Source organism: Oncorhynchus keta, chromosome 31 (assembly GCF_023373465.1).
Source record: "Oncorhynchus keta strain PuntledgeMale-10-30-2019 chromosome 31, Oket_V2, whole genome shotgun sequence".
NCBI lineage: Eukaryota > Metazoa > Chordata > Actinopteri > Salmoniformes > Salmonidae > Oncorhynchus > Oncorhynchus keta.
In genome coordinates, this window is record NC_068451.1 from 6,759,515 (window position 1) to 6,777,008 (window position 17,494).

The window sequence follows — 17,494 nt, forward strand, 5'->3', positions numbered from 1 at the left end:
TCCCTCTGTGTGTGACTAGACTAGCTCCCTCTGTGTGTGTAGACTAGCTCCCTCTGTGTGTGTAGACTAGCTCCCTGTGTGTGTAGACTAGCTGTGTGTGTGTAGACAACCCCCTCTGTGTGTGTAGACTACCCCCCTCTGTGTGTGTAGACTAGCCCCCCTCTGTGTGTGTAGACTAGCCCCCCTCTGTGTGTGTAGACTAGCCCCCTCTGTGTGTGTAGACTAGCCCCCTCTGTGTGTGTAGACTAGCCCCCTCTGTGTGTGTAGACTACCCCCTCTGTGTGTGTAGACTACCCCCTCGGTGTGTGTAGACTACCCCCTCGGTGTGTGTAGACTACCCCCTCTGTGTGTGTAGACTAGCCCCCCTCTGTGTGTGTAGACTAGCTCCCTCTGTGTGTGTAGACTAGCTCCCTCTGTGTGTGTAGACTAGCCCCCCTCTGTGTGTGTAGACTAGCCCCCCTCTGTGTGTGTAGACTAGCCCCCTCTGTGTGTGTAGACTAGCCCCCTCTGTGTGTGTAGACTAGCCCCCTCTGTGTGTGTAGACTAGCTCCCTCTGTGTGTGTAGACTAGCTCCCTCTGTGTGTGTAGACTAGCCCCCCTCTGTGTGTGGAGACTAGCTCCCTCTGTGTGTGGAGACTAGCTCCCTCTGTGTGTGTAGACTAGCTCCCTCTGTGTGTGTAGACTAGCTCCCTCTGTGTGTGTAGACTAGCTCCCTCTGTGTGTGTAGACTAGCCCCCCTCTGTGTGTGTAGACTAGCCCCCCTCTGTGTGTGTAGACTAGCCCCCTCTGTGTGTGTAGACTAGCCCCCTCTGTGTGTTTAGAGAAGCCCCCTCTCTGTGTGTGTAGACTAACCCCCTCTGTGTGTGTAGACTACCCCCCTCTGTGTGTGTAGACTAGCCCCCTCTGTGTGTGTAGACTGCCCCCTCTGTGTGTGTAGACTAGCTCCCTCTGTGTGTGTAGACTAGCCCCCTCTGTGTGTGTAGACTAGCCCCCTCTGTGTGTGTAGACTAGCCCCCTCTGTGTGTGTAGACTAGCCCCCTCTGTGTGTGTAGACTAGCCCCTCTGTGTGTGTAGACTAGCCCCCTCTGTGTGTGTAGACTAGCTCCCTCTGTGTGTGTAGACTAGCTCCCTCTGTGTGTGTAGACTAGCCCCCTCTGTGTGTGGAGACTAGCTCCCTCTGTGTGTGGAGACTAGCTCCCTCTGTGTGTGTAGACTAGCTCCCTCTGTGTGTGTAGACTAGCCCCCTCTGTGTGTGTAGACTAGCCCCCCTCTGTGTGTGTAGACTAGCCCCCTCTGTGTGTGTAGACTAGCCCCCTCTGTGTGTTTAGAGAAGCCCCCTCTCTGTGTGTGTAGACTAACCCCCTCTGTGTGTGTAGACTACCCCCCTCTGTGTGTGTAGACTAGCCCCCTCTGTGTGTGTAGACTGCCCCCCTCTGTGTGTGTAGACTAGCTCCCGCTGTGTGTGTAGACTAGCCCCCTCTGTGTGTGTAGACTAGCCCCCTCTGTGTGTGTAGACTAGCCCCCTCTGTGTGTGTAGACTAGCCCCCTCTGTGTGTGTAGACTAGCCCCCTCTGTGTGTGTAGACTAGCCCCCTCTGTGTGTGTAGACTAGCCCCCTCTGTGTGTGTAGACTAGCTCCCTCTGTGTGTGTAGACTAGCTCCCTCTGTGTGTGTAGACTAGCCCCCTCTGTGTGTGGAGACTAGCTCCTCTGTGTGTGGAGACTAGCTCCCTCTGTGTGTGTAGACTAGCTCCCTCTGTGTGTGTAGACTAGCTCCCTCTGTGTGTGTAGACTAGCTCCCTCTGTGTGTGTAGACTAGCTCCCTCTGTGTGTGTAGACTAGCTCCCTCTGTGTGTGTAGACTAGCTCCCTCTGTGTGTGTAGACTAGCTCCCTCTGTGTGTTTAGAGAAGCCCCCTCTCTGTGTGTGTAGACAACCCCCCTCTGTGTGTGTAGACTAGCCCCCTCTGTGTGTGTAGACTAGCCCCCCTCTGTGTGTGTAGACTAGCCCCCCTCTGTGTGTGTAGACTAGCCCCCCTCTGTGTGTGTAGACTAGCCCCCCTCTGTGTGTGTAGACTAGCCCCCCTCTGTGTGTGTAGACTACCCCCCTCGGTGTGTGTAGACTACCCCCCTCGGTGTGTGTGTAGACCAGCCCCCTCGGTGTGTGTGGACTAGGCCCCTCTCTGTGTGTGTGGACTAGGCCCCTCTCTGTGTGTGTAGACCAACCCCCTCGGTGTGTGTGTAGACCAGCCCCCTCGGTGTGTGTGGACTAGGCCCCTCTCTGTGTGTGTGGACTAGGCCCCTCTCTGTGTGTGTGGACTAGGCCCCTCTCTGTGTGTGTGGACTAGGCCCCTCTGTGTGTGGACTAGGCCCCTCTGTGTGTGGACTAGGCCCCTCTGTGTGTGGACTGGGCCCCTCTGTGTGTGGACTAGGCCCCTCTTTGTGTGGACTAGGCCCCTCTGTGTGTGGACTAGGCCTCTGTGTGTGTGTGTGGACTAGGCCTCTGTGTGTGTGTGTGGACTAGGCCCCTCTCTGTGTGTGTGGACTAGGCCCCTCTGTGTGTGGACTATGCCCCTCTGTGTGTGGACTATGCCCCTCTGTGTGTGTGGACTAGCTCCCTCTGTGTGTGTAGACTAGCTCCCTCTGTGTGTGTAGACTAGCTCCCTCTGTGTGTGTAGACTAGCTCCCTCTGTGTGTGTAGACTAGCTCCCTCTGTGTGTGTAGACTAGCTCCCTCTGTGTGTGTAGACTAGCTCCCTCTGTGTGTGTAGACTAGCTCCCTCTGTGTGTGTAGACTAGCTCCCTCTGTGTGTGTAGACTAGCTCCCTCTGTGTGTGTAGACTAGCTCCCTCTGTGTGTGTAGACTAGCCCCCCTCTGTGTGTGTAGACTACCCCCTCTGTGTGTGGAGACTAGCTCCTCTGTGTGTGCTCCCTCTGTGTGTAGACTAGCTCCCTCTGTGTGTGTAGACTAGCTCCCTCTGTGTGTGTAGACTAGCTCCCTCTGTGTGTGTAGACTAGCTCCCTCTGTGTGTGTAGACTAGCTCCCTCTGTGTGTGTAGACTAGCCCCCTCTGTGTGTGTAGACTGTGTGTGTGTAGACTAGCCCCCTCTGTGTGTGTAGACTAGCCCCCTCTGTGTGTGTAGACTAGCCCCCTCTGTGTGTTTAGAGAAGCCCCCTCTCTGTGTGTGTAGACTAACCCCTCTGTGTGTGTAGACTACCCCCTCTGTGTGTGTAGACTAGCCCCCTCTGTGTGTGTAGACTGCCCCCTCTGTGTGTGTAGACTAGCTCCCTCTGTGTGTGTAGACTAGCCCCCTCTGTGTGTGTAGACTAGCCCCCTCTGTGTGTGTAGACTAGCCCCCTCTGTGTGTGTAGACTAGCCCCCTCTGTGTGTGTAGACTAGCCCCCTCTGTGTGTGTAGACTAGCCCCCTCTGTGTGTGTAGACTAGCCCCCTCTGTGTGTGTAGACTAGCTCCCTCTGTGTGTGTAGACTAGCCCCCTCTGTGTGTGTAGACTAGCCCCCTCTGTGTGTGGAGACTAGCTCCTCTGTGTGTGGAGACTAGCTCCTCTGTGTGTGTAGACTAGCTCCCTCTGTGTGTGTAGACTAGCTCCCTCTGTGTGTGTAGACTAGCTCCCTCTGTGTGTGTAGACTAGCTCCCTCTGTGTGTGTAGACTAGCTCCCTCTGTGTGTGTAGACTAGCTCCCTCTGTCTGTGTAGACTAGCTCCCTCTGTGTGTTTAGAGAAGCCCCCTCTCTGTGTGTGTAGACAACCCCCCTCTGTGTGTGTAGACTAGCCCCCTCTGGGTGTGTAGACTAGCCCCCCTCTGTGTGTGTAGACTAGCCCCCCTCTGTGTGTGTAGACTAGCCCCCTCTGTGTGTGTAGACTAGCCCCCCTCTGTGTGTGTAGACTACCCCCCTCGGTGTGTGTAGACTACCCCCCTCGGTGTGTGTAGACTACCCCCCTCGGTGTGTGTAGACTACCCCCCTCGGTGTGTGTAGACTACCCCCCTCTGTGTGTGTAGACTAGCTCCCTCTGTGTGTGTAGACTAGCTCCCTCTGTGTGTGTAGACTAGCTCCCTCTGTGTGTGTAGACTAGCTCCCTCTGTGTGTTTAGAAGCCCCCTCTCTGTGTGTGTAGACTAGCCCCCTCTGTGTGTGTAGACTAGCCCCCTCTGTGTGTGTAGACTAGCCCCTCTGTGTGTGTAGACTAGCCCCCTCTGTGTGTGTAGACTAGCTCCCTCTGTGTGTGTAGACTAGCTCCCTCTGTGTGTAGACTAGCCCCCTCTGTGTGTGGAGACTAGCTCCCTCTGTGTGTGGAGACTAGCTCCCTCTGTGTGTGTAGACTAGCTCCCTCTGTGTGTGTAGACTAGCTCCCTCTGTGTGTGTAGACTAGCTCCCTCTGTGTGTGTAGACTAGCCCCCTCTGTGTGTGTAGACTAGCCCCCTCTGTGTGTGTAGACTAGCCCCCTCTGTGTGTGTAGACTAGCCCCCTCTGTGTGTTTAGAGAAGCCCCCTCTCTGTGTGTGTAGACTAACCCCCTCTGTGTGTGTAGACTACCCCCCTCTGTGTGTGTAGACTAGCCCCCTCTGTGTGTGTAGACTGCCCCCCTCTGTGTGTGTAGACTAGCTCCCTCTGTGTGTGTAGACTAGCCCCCCTCTGTGTGTGTAGACTAGCCCCCCTCTGTGTGTGTAGACTAGCCCCCCTCTGTGTGTGTAGACTAGCCCCCCTCTGTGTGTGTAGACTAGCCCCCTCTGTGTGTGTAGACTAGCCCCCTCTGTGTGTGTAGACTAGCTCCCTCTGTGTGTGTAGACTAGCTCCTCTGTGTGTGTAGACTAGCCCCCTCTGTGTGTGGAGACTAGCTCCTCTGTGTGTGTGGAGACTAGCTCCCTCTGTGTGTGTAGACTAGCTCCCTCTGTGTGTGTAGACTAGCCCCCTCTGTGTGTGTAGACTAGCCCCCTCTGTGTGTGTAGACTAGCCCCCTCTGTGTGTGTCGACTAGCCCCCTCTGTGTGTTTAGAGAAGCCCCCTCTCTGTGTGTGTAGACTAACCCCCTCTGTGTGTGTAGACTACCCCCTCTGTGTGTGTAGACTAGCCCCCTCTGTGTGTGTAGACTGCCCCCTCTGTGTGTGTAGACTAGCTCCCTCTGTGTGTGTAGACTAGCCCCCTCTGTGTGTAGACTAGCCCCCTCTGTGTGTGTAGACTAGCCCCCTCTGTGTGTGTAGACTAGCCCCCTCTGTGTGTGTAGACTAGCCCCCTCTGTGTGTGTAGACTAGCCCCTCTGTGTGTGTAGACTAGCCCCTCTGTGTGTGTAGACTAGCTCCCTCTGTGTGTGTAGACTAGCTCCCTCTGTGTGTGTAGACTAGCCCCCTCTGTGTGTGGAGACTAGCTCCCTCTGTGTGTGGAGACTAGCTCCCTCTGTGTGTGTAGACTAGCTCCCTCTGTGTGTGTAGACTAGCTCCCTCTGTGTGTGTAGACTAGCTCCCTCTGTGTGTGTAGACTAGCTCCCTCTGTGTGTGTAGACTAGCTCCCTCTGTGTGTGTAGACTAGCTCCCTCTGTGTGTGTAGACTAGCTCCCTCTGTGTGTTTAGAGAAGCCCCCTCTCTGTGTGTGTAGACAACCCCCCTCTGTGTGTGTAGACTAGCCCCCCTCTGTGTGTGTAGACTAGCCCCCCTCTGTGTGTGTAGACTAGCCCCCCTCTGTGTGTGTAGACTAGCCCCCTCTGTGTGTGTAGACTAGCCCCCTCTGTGTGTGTAGACTAGCCCCCTCCTGTGTGTGTAGACTACCCCCCTCGGTGTGTGTAGACTACCCCCCTCGGTGTGTGTAGACTACCCCCCTCGGTGTGTGTAGACTACCCCCCTCGGTGTGTGTAGACTACCCCCCTCTGTGTGTGTAGACTAGCTCCCTCTGTGTGTGTAGACTAGCTCCCTCTGTGTGTGTAGACTAGCTCCCTCTGTGTGTTTAGAGAAGCCCCCTCTCTGTGTGTGTAGACTAGCCCCCCTCTGTGTGTGTAGACTAGCCCCCCTCTGTGTGTGTAGACTAGCCCCCTCTGTGTGTGTAGACTAGCCCCCTCTGTGTGTGTAGACTAGCTCCCTCTGTGTGTGTAGACTAGCTCCCTCTGTGTGTGTAGACTAGCCCCCCTCTGTGTGTGGAGACTAGCTCCCTCTGTGTGTGGAGACTAGCTCCCTCTGTGTGTGTAGACTAGCTCCCTCTGTGTGTGTAGACTAGCTCCCTCTGTGTGTGTAGACTAGCTCCCTCTGTGTGTGTAGACTAGCTCCTCTGTGTGTGTAGACTAGCTCCCTCTGTGTGTGTAGACTAGCTCCCTCTGTGTGTTTAGAGAAGCCCCCTCTCTGTGTGTGTAGACAACCCCCTCTGTGTGTGTAGACTACCCCCCTCTGTGTGTGTAGACTAGCCCCCTCTGTGTGTGTAGACTAGCCCCCTCTGTGTGTGTAGACTAGCCCCCTCTGTGTGTGTAGACTAGCCCCCCTCTGTGTGTGTAGACTAGCCCCCCTCTGTGTGTGTAGACTACCCCCTCGGTGTGTGTAGACTACCCCCCTCGGTGTGTGTAGACTACCCCCCTCGGTGTGTGTAGACTACCCCCCTCGGTGTGTGTAGACTACCCCCCTCTGTGTGTGTAGACTAGCTCCCTCTGTGTGTGTAGACTAGCTCCCTCTGTGTGTGTAGACTAGCTCCCTCTGTGTGTGTAGACTAGCTCCCTCTGTGTGTTTAGAGAAGCCCCCTCTCTGTGTGTGTAGACTAGCTCCCTCTGTCTGCTGGCAGTTGGGGTGCTTGTTCACCTGTTTCTGTAGGCGCTCATTCTCCTCCTGCTCTGCCCTGGCTCTCTCCTGCGCTTCCTTCTCCTCGTCCACACGCTGGGCCTCGTCTCTCAGGCGCTGCTCCTCAGCCATGAGGCGCGCTTCCTCCTCTCTGCGCTTGCTCTCCTCCGCCTCCCTCAGCTTACGCTCCTCTCGCAGGACCCTGAGCAAAGGATGACAAGCATTTAGCAATCCTACCTATAATGCAGTCTCTTCCCCACTTTCGCTATCTCGCCATGAGTATAGCGAGCAATACAACCTATTATGTATCGACAACCACTATACCAATCAAAACATAGGCTCATTTACCCGATACAAACGGAGCAAAGTACAGAGAGGTCCTTAATGAAAAACTGCTCCAGAGTGCTCAGGGCCTCAGACTGGGGAGAAGGTTCACGTTGCTACACAACAACGACCCTATACACACAGCCAAGTCAACGCAGGAGTGGCTTCGGGACAAATCTCTGAATGTCCTCGAGTGGCCCAGCCAGAGCTCGGACTTGAACCCAATTGAACATCTCTGGAGAGACCTAAAAATAGCTGTGTAGCAACGCTCCCCATTGAACGTGACAAAGCTTGAGGATCTGCAGAGAAGAATGGGAGAAACTTCACAAATACAGGTGTGCAAAGATTGTAGCGTCATAATCACTGCCAAAGTTGCTTCAACAAAGTACTGAGTAAAGGGTCTGAATACTTGTGTACAGTGGCAAGAAAAAGTATGTGAACTAGAGGTCGACCGATTATGATTTTTCAACGCCGATACCGATTATTGGAGGACCAAAGAAAGCAGATCTCGATTAATCGGCCGATTCAAAAATATATATATATATTTGTAATAATGACAATTACAACAGTACTGAATTAACTTAATATAATACACCAATCAAATCAATTTAGCCTCAAATAAATAATGAAACATGTTCAATTTTTCAAAGTGTTGGAGAAGAAATAAAAGTGCAATATGTGCCATGTAAAAACCTGCTGCTTGCCTACCACCACTCAGTCAGACTGTTCTATCAAATATCAAATCATAGACTTATTCCTGTTACATTGCACAACGTAAAATTCTGGCAAATTAGTTTGCAACGAGCCAGGCGGCCCAAACTGTTGCATATACCCTGACTCTGCGTGCAATGAACGCAAGAGAAATGACACAATTTCCCGTTCTTCAAAGAAATTCATGTTTAATATTGCCTGCTAACATTAATTTATTTGAACTAAATATGCAGGTTTAAAAATATATACTTCTGTGTATTGATTTTAAGAAAGGCATTGATGGTTAAGGTTAGGTACATTCGTGCAACGATTGTACTTTTTTCGCAAATACGCTTTTTTGGCAAAGTTGGCTGTCAATTATATGAAGAAATAGTCTTCACAGTTCGCAACGAGCCAGGCGGCCCAAACTGCTGCATATTCCCTGACTCTGTTCCACAGAACGCAAGAGAAGTGACACAATTTCCTGTTGATAAAAGAAATTCATGTTAGCAGGCAATATTACCTAAATATGCAGGTTTAAAAATATATACTTGTGTATTGATTTTATGCAAGGCATTGATGTTTATGGTTAGGTACACATTGGTGCAACGACAGTGCTTTGTTCGCGAAAGCTCTTGTTAAATCACCATGTGTAGTTTAGTGATTATGTTAAGATTGATTGTTTTTTCTAAGATACGTTTAAGGCTAGCTAGCACCTTACTTTGGCTCCTTGCTGCACGCACATAACAGGTAGTCAGCCTGCCACGCAGTGTCCTCGTGGATTGCAATGTAATCGGCCATGATCGGTGTCTAAAAATGCAGATTACCGATTGTTATGAAAACTTGAAATCGTCCCTAATTAATCGGCCATTCCGATTAATCTGTCGACCTCTAATGTGAACCCTTTGGAATTACATGGATTTCTGCATAAATTGGTCATAAAATGTGATCTGATCTTTATCTAAGTCACAACACTAGACAAACACAGTCTGCTTAAACTAATAACACACAAAAAAATATATTTCTTCATGTCTTTATTGAGAACACCGTGTAAACATTCACAGTGCAGGGTGGGAAAAGTATGTGAACCCTTGGATTTAATAACTGGTTGACCCTCCTTTGGCAGCAATAACCTCAACCAAATGTTTTCTGTAGTTGCGGATCAGAGCTGCACAATGGTCAGGAGGAATTTTGGACCATTCCTCTTTACAAAACTGTTTCAGTTCAGCAATATTCTTGGGATGTATGGTGTGAACCGCTCACTTGAGGTCATGTCACAGTGTTTCAAAACGGGTTGAGGGCAGAACTCTGACTGGGCCACTCCAGAAGGTTTATTTTCTTCTGTTGAAGCCATTCTGCTGTTGATTTACTTTTGTGTTTTGGGTCATTGTCCTGTTGCATCACCCAACTTCTGATGAGCTTCAATTGGCGAGCAGATAGCCTTACATTCTCCTGCAAAATGTTGTGATAAACTTGCAAATTCATTTTTCCGTTGATGATAGTAAGCTGTCCAGGCCCTGAGGCAGCCCTAAAACCATGTTGCTCCCTCCACCATACTTTACTGTTAGGATGAGGTTGCTGTTGGTGTGCTGTGCCTTTTTTCTTCACACATAGGGTTGTGTGTTCCTTCCAAACAACTCAACTTTAGTTTAATCTGTCCACAGAATATGTTGCCAGTAACGCTGTGGAACATCCTGGTGCTCTTTTGCGAACTTCAGACGTGCAGCAATGTTTTTTTTTTAGACAGAAGTGGCTTCTTCCATGGTGTCCTCCCATGAACACCATTCTTGTTTCGTGATTTACGTATTGTAGACTCATCAACAGAGATGTTAGCATGTTCCAGAGATTTCGGTAAGTCTTTAGCTGACACTCTAGGATTCTTCTTAATCTCATTGAGTATTCTGATCTGTGCCGCTGCAGTAAACTTTTCAGGACAGCCTATCCTAGGGAGAGTAGCAACAGTGCTGAACTTTCTCCATTTATAGACCATTTGTCTTACCGTGGACTGATGAACATCAAGGCTTTTAGAGATACTTTTGTAACCCTTTCCAGCGTTATTCAAGTCAACCATTCTTTATCATAGGTCTTTTGAGATCTCTTCTTGTTCGAGGCATGGTTCACATCAGGCGATGCTTCTTGTTGAATAGCAAACTCACATTTTGTGAGTGTTTTTTATAGGGCAGGGCAGCTCGAACCAACATCACCTATCTTATCTCATTGATTGGACTCCAGGTTAGCTGACTCCTGACTCCGATTAGCTTTTGGAGAAGTCATTAGCCTAGGGGTTCACGTACTTTTCCAACCTACACTGTGAATGTTTAAATGATGTATTGAATGTAGACAAGAAAAATACAATAATTTGTGTGTTATTAGTTGAAGCAGACCGTGTTTGTATATTGTTGTGACTTAGATGAAGATCAGATCAAATTTGATGAGCAATTTATGCAGAAGTCCAGGTAATTCCAAAGGGTTCACATACTTTTTCTTGCCACTGTAAATGTGATATAAGTTTTTTTTAATTTTTATATAAATTAGCAAAACAATGTGTGTGTAAAACACAATTAAATCAATTTTAGAATAAGGCTGTGACCTAACAAAATGTGGAAAAAGTCAAGGGGTCTGAATACTTTCCAGAAGGCACTGTATACATCTAGATTTAGAATAAATCCGTTAACATGTGCTCTGTCTTAAAGAGTGAATCTATGTCTTTGTAAAACATTGGCAATAGCTGTGTCAGGAAAATAAAAAGTTGAACACAATCAGGAAAATGAAACTATTTTAAAAGGAAATAGTTGCCTGCTGATAAAATGGAGAGGAACAGAGAGCAACAGGAGCCCATTGCCCAGCCTGACAGCTGTCCCGATATAAATACCCAGTGGTCATATAGTAACTGTGGTCAACATGGCACAATAGGCTGACGCGGGAAATCCTTTTTAGCTCATAAACCTGAGCGGAGGGGGGCAACTTAAGGCGTTACACAAATGTCAACAGCTCCACACCTCTGGGGGGGTAATACGAGCACCACGCATAATGTATCACAGACAGCGCTGTGTGGTCTAATTCTGCCCTGCATATGATACGGTGGAGAACTGTACTGTACTCCATATGCTGATGCTTTACACTTGAAATTATTCAAATTGTGATGTGCTGCCATGGTTACTTCCACCTTGTCCCTTCAAGCTGGTAAGAGATAGGTTGTCTTTAAAGTAGAAAGGATCATGGATATAAGGTGTTTCTGGAAGACCTGGGAATATTGTGGAAGTTTCTGGAATTTTGCAACACGACTAGACGCTGCTCTGGCTCTCTCCAGTGTGGGTTTATGTACTGCAAATAAGGATAATATGATTCTCACTTCTCTCTCTCCTCCAGCTGGCGTTTCTCCTGCTCCTCCCGCTCCCTCTGCTCCCGGGCCTGCCTCCTCTTCTCGGCCAGGATCCGGGCGGCCTCCTCTGGGTTGTTGGTGCCCGCCATGGGCTTGGCTGACGAGGAGGCTGGGGCTGGGGACGATGCAGGGACACTGGGGGTTGATTGGGCAGAAGGAGGGACCTCAGAGGGAGCGGTGGTGGCCGTCGTGTTTGGTGTACTCAGCGAAGGGGGCGTGGCCAGAGCAGAGGATACCACGATTGAAGGAACGGGGGAGCCTGGAGAGAGAGTTGAACAGGAAAAGAGGAGAGGAATGGGAAAGTCCAATAAAAATATTTTTCAATAGACAAATCACTGTTCACGCTATCGTCTTCTTTATTAAACCTTGATAAAACTGTGTAATTACACTATGACAAGTACACTGGACCTCTGGTCTAGATTCGTCTGGATTGATTCAAACAGTGGCAAAGCATGGAAACTTTGGCCATTTTTGGATTCTGTAAACTTGGGAGACTTGTAATTATAGCATTTTTCAGTAATTAGCACCACCTCTGCTGTTCCTCAATGAGTGTGAAGGAGTGCAAGACAGAGAAGCTGTGTAACTCACTTAACGAGCTGGCATTGCTGGCGTGCCTAATTAACTACGATGGTAATCATCCTCTGGCTGTGCCGACGCTACTGCGCACTGACACGCGTACGTACGCATTCCCTTTTTCCAGTTTGAGTTTCAAGTTCACTCTTCTCAGCAAAGGGAACAACTGAGCCAAACCACAAAGAACTAAAGAAGCAAAGTATGAATCAGCCGTGGCAGGCATTGGCCTACAGAAAACAGACACACTAAAATCCAACTTGTGTCAGGGGGAAATGTAAAGAATTGTATGGGTACACAGTGTTCTCTCATCCCTGTAAGAGGAGTACACTGTACTAACACATAACCCTCCACCTGGGGGTACTAACTAGCTACTGCATACTCACTCTTGCCTTTGGGCTCCTCGGGCGTGGCTGACCTACGGCCACGGGTCTCCCTGGCCCTCTCCAGGGGTACGGGGGAGGAGGTGCGCCCGTGGTCCACCCGGGCCGGGGTCCTAGCCCTCTTGGGCCGGGCCTTGGGGGTGGAGGGACTAGCCCGGGCTGAGGAGGGAGGTTTGGGGGAGGCAGCAGGGCTAGGAGAAGAGGAGGAAGGTCTTGCTCTAGGAGTAGTGGCAGGTGAGGCAGCCCGCTGTCTGGATAAGAGACTAGGACTAGAGAGAGGGAGGAAGGGAGCGAGGGGGGCAGAGTGTGAGAGAGAGCTATTATGAAAAACATGAATAGATACAAATCTGACAAATCATTAAAAATCATTAGAAATATGTAAATAATAATAAGCAAACAACAGTTAAGTAAAGTCGAACATTTAGTCATATCCAGTCCTAGGGATGAAAAAATTGAATTAATACTATTGAACTGTTTCTGTTACATATGTGCCTCCCTAACCTCAAGTCTCAGACAGCAGTCAATAAACATGACCTCAGCAGGTAGCAAGGGTCAGACACAACACAACACAACATAACACGTGTAACATTGTGTGGTCTGTGACAGAGCATTATGGGATGGTTTCCCAGCAGTAGACAGTGTAATTCTCTCTCTCTCTCTCTCTCTCTCTCTCTCTCTCTCTCTCTCTCTCTCTCTCTCTCTCTCTCTCTCTCGACCCCTTTGTTAAGTCACAGCACTCATTTTTGTCTCCCTCTTCCCCTCTATCTATCAGTGAGCCCATCCATTTCCATGTCCCGCGGCTGGCTATGCTAAACGCACTGGATAAATATCCTTCGGCTCAGGGACCTCATGCTTTTAAGTCTTAGCCTGAGTTCACTTAAACACACAGACACGCTGGTTTCACCATCTGCACTCACAACCATGGTATCTGCCATGGTATCTTTGTCTCTTACTGTATCCCTAACCTCAAGAAACACTCTAAGCTCTAATTGTAGTGTTTCACCCTATTCACACTATAATGTCAACCCAATCTATGTATGCTCTGCTGGCTTGTAGATGTTCTTTACACATGATCCTTTCCTGCAAGTTTTCAACAACTCTGGTGGATGTGTAACCAGGACAATACAGCACAGCCTTGGCTTGACTTGGTTCGACTCGGCTCAGTAGTGGGTAAAGGGTGTTCAATGCTTTACTGTGCCAAAGGCAGATACAGTAGATCTGTGTCAGGGTAGGTTACCTGGGGTCCGGTTTGTGTCTCATACTGGGTAAGGACTGTCTCTTCTTCAGCACCTTGTCTTTGCTGAGAGCACTCTTCTCCTTCTCGTTCTCCCGCTCCTTGTCCTTCTTCTCTTTCTTTTTCTTCTCTATCTGCAGAGAGACAAGGGCCAAGACACAAACCATCAGAAAGGTATGAATGATCAAAACATCTCTCTCGAAACACCAAAATTACACGGTACATTCTAGCTTATTGAAAAGTGCCAAACAGTGTTGCATTGCATTTAAACGGTAAGGGATGGTAGTAGGGTCTGGTTGAACAGGTGTCGAAGTCCATTTCAAGTTAAAGTGTGCTGTTATCTAGCAAGCTAACGTTAGCTGGCAGGCTCGCTAGCTAACATTACGTGTATGATCTTATAATTTGTATCTCAGAGCTACCAGTTATTGTAACAGATTTCTTCCTGGGAAGGAGAGGCGGACCAAAACGCAGCATGGTTATAGTTCATGGTTCTTTAATAAGAGACACTTAACATGAATTAACTACAAAACAATAAACGTGAAAACCGAAACAGTCCTAACTGGTGCAGTAAACACAAAGACAGGAAACAACCACCAACAAAACCCAACACAAAACAGGCTACCTAAATATGGTTCCCAATCAGGGACAATGACTAACACCTAAAAAATAAATAAATAGACAAACTAGACACACAACATAGAATAGACAAACTAGACAAACTAGACACACAACATAGAATGCCCAACCAGCTCACATCCTGACCAACACTAAAACAGGGAAAATACACAAGAACTATGGTCAGAACGTGACAGTTATAGCCTAATGTTAGCCATCTAACATTGAACCTTGTTGGTTAGCTACCTGCAGATTCATGCAGGGTAGTAACAACATGAGTTGGGATTATGTGCCCTTCACTGTCTAGGACCCTCTTCGATTTGCATCTCTGCCATCTACTCTCCTCCCTATCCTGCCAATGAAATTGAAAAACACGAAAGGAAAGAAAAAAGGGGTGGTTGACATACCGGCGTGGAGTCGCGTCGGCGCTGGGTGATGTCCGGCGTGCTGGACGTCACCCTCCAGCGGTCGGAGCAGCGGTGGTGGGGCCGGTGGGCACACAGTGTCAGCGGGCTGGCCGAGGCCGAACGAGGGCATAGGGGCGACTCTGGAGAGAAGGAGAGGCACATAGAGAGCAGGCGGGAGATAGAGAGAAGGGAGGTTGGAGAAATACATAAGACACTCATATCTAAAAACACAAGCAGAGCCTAGCAAACAAAGGTATTCATTGCCGCACATCACGTCACATACCCCAGAGTTTCTTAAACCTCTTATCGTAGTTCATAAGCTCATTCAAGGGCTTGATGATTAGTTGACAAGTGGAATCAGATATGCTAGCTCTGACTGGAGCAAATTGATCAAATACATGGAACTGCTAGGGGCCAAGAGGATAGGTTGGAGAGATGCTGATCTAAATGACAAAGATACCCACTAATAGCAGGTCTCATCTATCCCAGTGTGACTGTGCTAACTACTTACGGTCTTTACCGTTGCTGAGCACGCTGGCGACGCTGCGACTACGGGCCAGAAAGGACAGGGTGGGCGTCATCAGTCGGTCCACAATGCTGCTCTCCCACTGGCTCAGCTGGAGGCTACGGGCTGCTGGAGGAGACACACATTACCAATGTTATCGCATATATTCAAAATCCTATGGTGGCCCAAGGGGCAAACCAGCTTCATTTCCAAAGCTGGTTTGCCTCTTAGAGACACCGTGAATGTCTCCACTTCTGTATCGCTACGTCAGACGACGTCAGTGTTCAAACAGCATTAAAATGCACCTTATACCCACGAACTGTTTGATAACTATTGCAAACCAATTTTTGTAAATGATCCATTCTCGCATTCACATCGCAGCATCACACAAAGTACCTTTTGATTCTCGTTTCATATAAAATAGTGACAATGAGCTAAGCTTTGCTCAGTTAGCTTTCCCACCTTATATATTATAATGACAGATCAAATAACACTATCTCACCCGCAAAAACCCGTATGTCTCTAGTAAACATGCTCTATGGGGAAATGGTGGGTTCCAGATTAGACTGGGAAAACTCCCAGACACATAGTAACATGAGAGGGAGGAAGAACACAACCTACAGTGGGGAGAACAAGTATTTGATACACTGACGATTTTGCAGGTTTTCCAACTTACAAAGCATGTAGAGGTCTGTAATTTTATCATAGGTACACTTCAACTGTGAGAGACGGAATCTAAAACAAAAATCCAGAAAATCACATTGTATGATTTTTAAGTAATTCATTTGCATTTAATTGCATGACATAAGTATTTGTTCACCTACCAACCAGTAAGAATTCCGGCTCTCACAGACCTGTAAGATTTTATTTAAGAAGCCCTCCTGTTCTCCACTCATTACCTGTATTAACTGCACCTGTTTGAACTCGTTACCTGTATAAAAGACATCTGTCCACACACTCAATCAAACAGACTCCAACCTCTCCACAATGGCCAAGACCAGCAAGCTGTGTACGGACATCAGGGATAAAATTGTAGACCTGCACAAGGCTGGGATGGGCTACAGGACAATAGGCAAGCAGCTTGGTGAGAAGGCAACAACTGTTGGCGCAATTATTAGAAAATGGAAGAAGTTCAAGATGACGTTCAATCACCCTCGGTCTGGGGCTCCATGCAAGATCTCACCTTGTGGGGCATCAATGATCATGAGGAAGGTGAGGGATCAGCCCAGAACTACACAGCAGGACCTGGTCAATGACCTGAAGAGAGCTGGGACCACAGTCTCAAAGAAACCATTAGTAACACACTACGCAGTCATGGATTAAAATCCTGCAGTGCCTGCAAGGTCCCCCTGCTCAAGCCAGCACATGTCCAGGCCCATCTGAAGTTTGCCAATAACCATCTGGATGATCCAGAGGAGGAATGGGACAAGGTCATGTGGTCTGATGAGATAAAAAAATAGAGCTTTTTGGTCTAAACTCCACTCACCGTGTTTGGAGGAAGAAGGATGAGTACAACCCCAAGAACACCATCCCAACCGTGAAGCATGGAGGTGGAAACATCATTATTTGGGGATGCTTTTCTGCAAAGGGGACAGGACGACTGCACCGTATTGAGGGGAGGATGGATGGGGTCGTGTATCGCGAGATCTTGGCCAACAACCCCCTTCCCTCAGTAAGAGCATTGAAGATGGGTCGTGGCTGAGTCTTCCAGCATGTCAATGACCCGAAACACACAGCCAGGGTAACTAAGGAGTGGCTCCGTAAGAAGCATTTCAAGGTCCTGGAGTGGCCTAGCCAGTCTCCAGACCTGAACCCAATAGAAAATCTTTGGAGGGAGCTGAAAGTCCGTATTGCCCAGCGACAGCCCCGAAACCTGAAGGATCTGGAGAAGGTCTGTATGGAGGAGTGGGCCAAAATCCATGCTGCAGTGTGTGCAAACCTAGTCAAGAACTACAGGAAACGTATGATCTCTGTAATTGCAAACAAAGGTTTCTGTACCAAATATTAAGTTCTGCTTTTCTGATGTATCAAATACTTATGTCATGCAATAAAATGCTAATGAATTACTTAAAAATCATACAATGTGATTTTCTGGATTTTTGTTTTAGATTCTGCCTCTCACAGTTGAAGTGTACCTATGATAAAATGACAGACCTCTACATGATTTGTAAGTAGGAAAACCTTCAACATCGGCAGTGTATCAAATACTTGTTCTCCCCACTGTATATGCCAGAGCAGTATAAAGCAAGCACTGCCAGAGTTAGCAACATCCTTTATTTAGAAAAACACCTCTGGCTATGGAGGCAGCTGTTCAGAACATTGACATTGAAAACGAGGGAGGAGAGAGATGAAAGAAGTCCACTGCAGAGGTTTGCTCGGGGTCGTTTATGGTACACGTCCCACTTCCCTATTAAACCTGCCCTGAAGGATAATAAGGTTATCCAGCAGTGAGGGAAAGAGAGAGAGAGAGAAAGTCTGAGAGAGAGAGCGAGAGAGAGAGAGAGGGACTGAAATAAAAGAGAGGAGAGTGAGCTTTTGATAGAAAAAGAGTGAAACAAAAGAACAGGGGGTAGACGAGAAATATGAGGAGTAGAGACGAGAGGGAGGAAGAAGAGAGAGACG

General features: G+C 48.6%; 1 protein-coding gene across 8 annotated transcripts in view; it reads right to left on the reverse strand.

The window, feature by feature from the left end:
• The window catches only part of LOC118364280 (MAP7 domain-containing protein 1-like), a 74,363-nt gene that overhangs the window by 12,992 nt on the left and 43,877 nt on the right, over positions 1-17,494 (reverse strand). For 3 of the 8 annotated variants that reach the window (XM_035745694.2, XM_035745691.2, XM_035745696.2), the window contains 6 exons: positions 14,879-15,001; positions 14,368-14,507; positions 13,349-13,479; positions 12,115-12,380; positions 11,129-11,417; positions 6,784-6,964 (listed from right to left, as the gene is read on the reverse strand). In XM_035745694.2, the coding sequence (XP_035601587.1) occupies positions 6,784-6,964; positions 11,129-11,417; positions 12,115-12,380; positions 13,349-13,479; positions 14,368-14,507; positions 14,879-15,001 (1,130 nt within the window). The remainder of the gene's footprint in view (positions 1-6,783; positions 6,965-11,128; positions 11,418-12,114; positions 12,381-13,348; positions 13,480-14,367; positions 14,508-14,878; positions 15,002-17,494) is intronic. The other 5 variants (XM_035745697.2, XM_035745692.2, XM_035745698.2 and 2 more) reach the window with 3 other exon arrangements.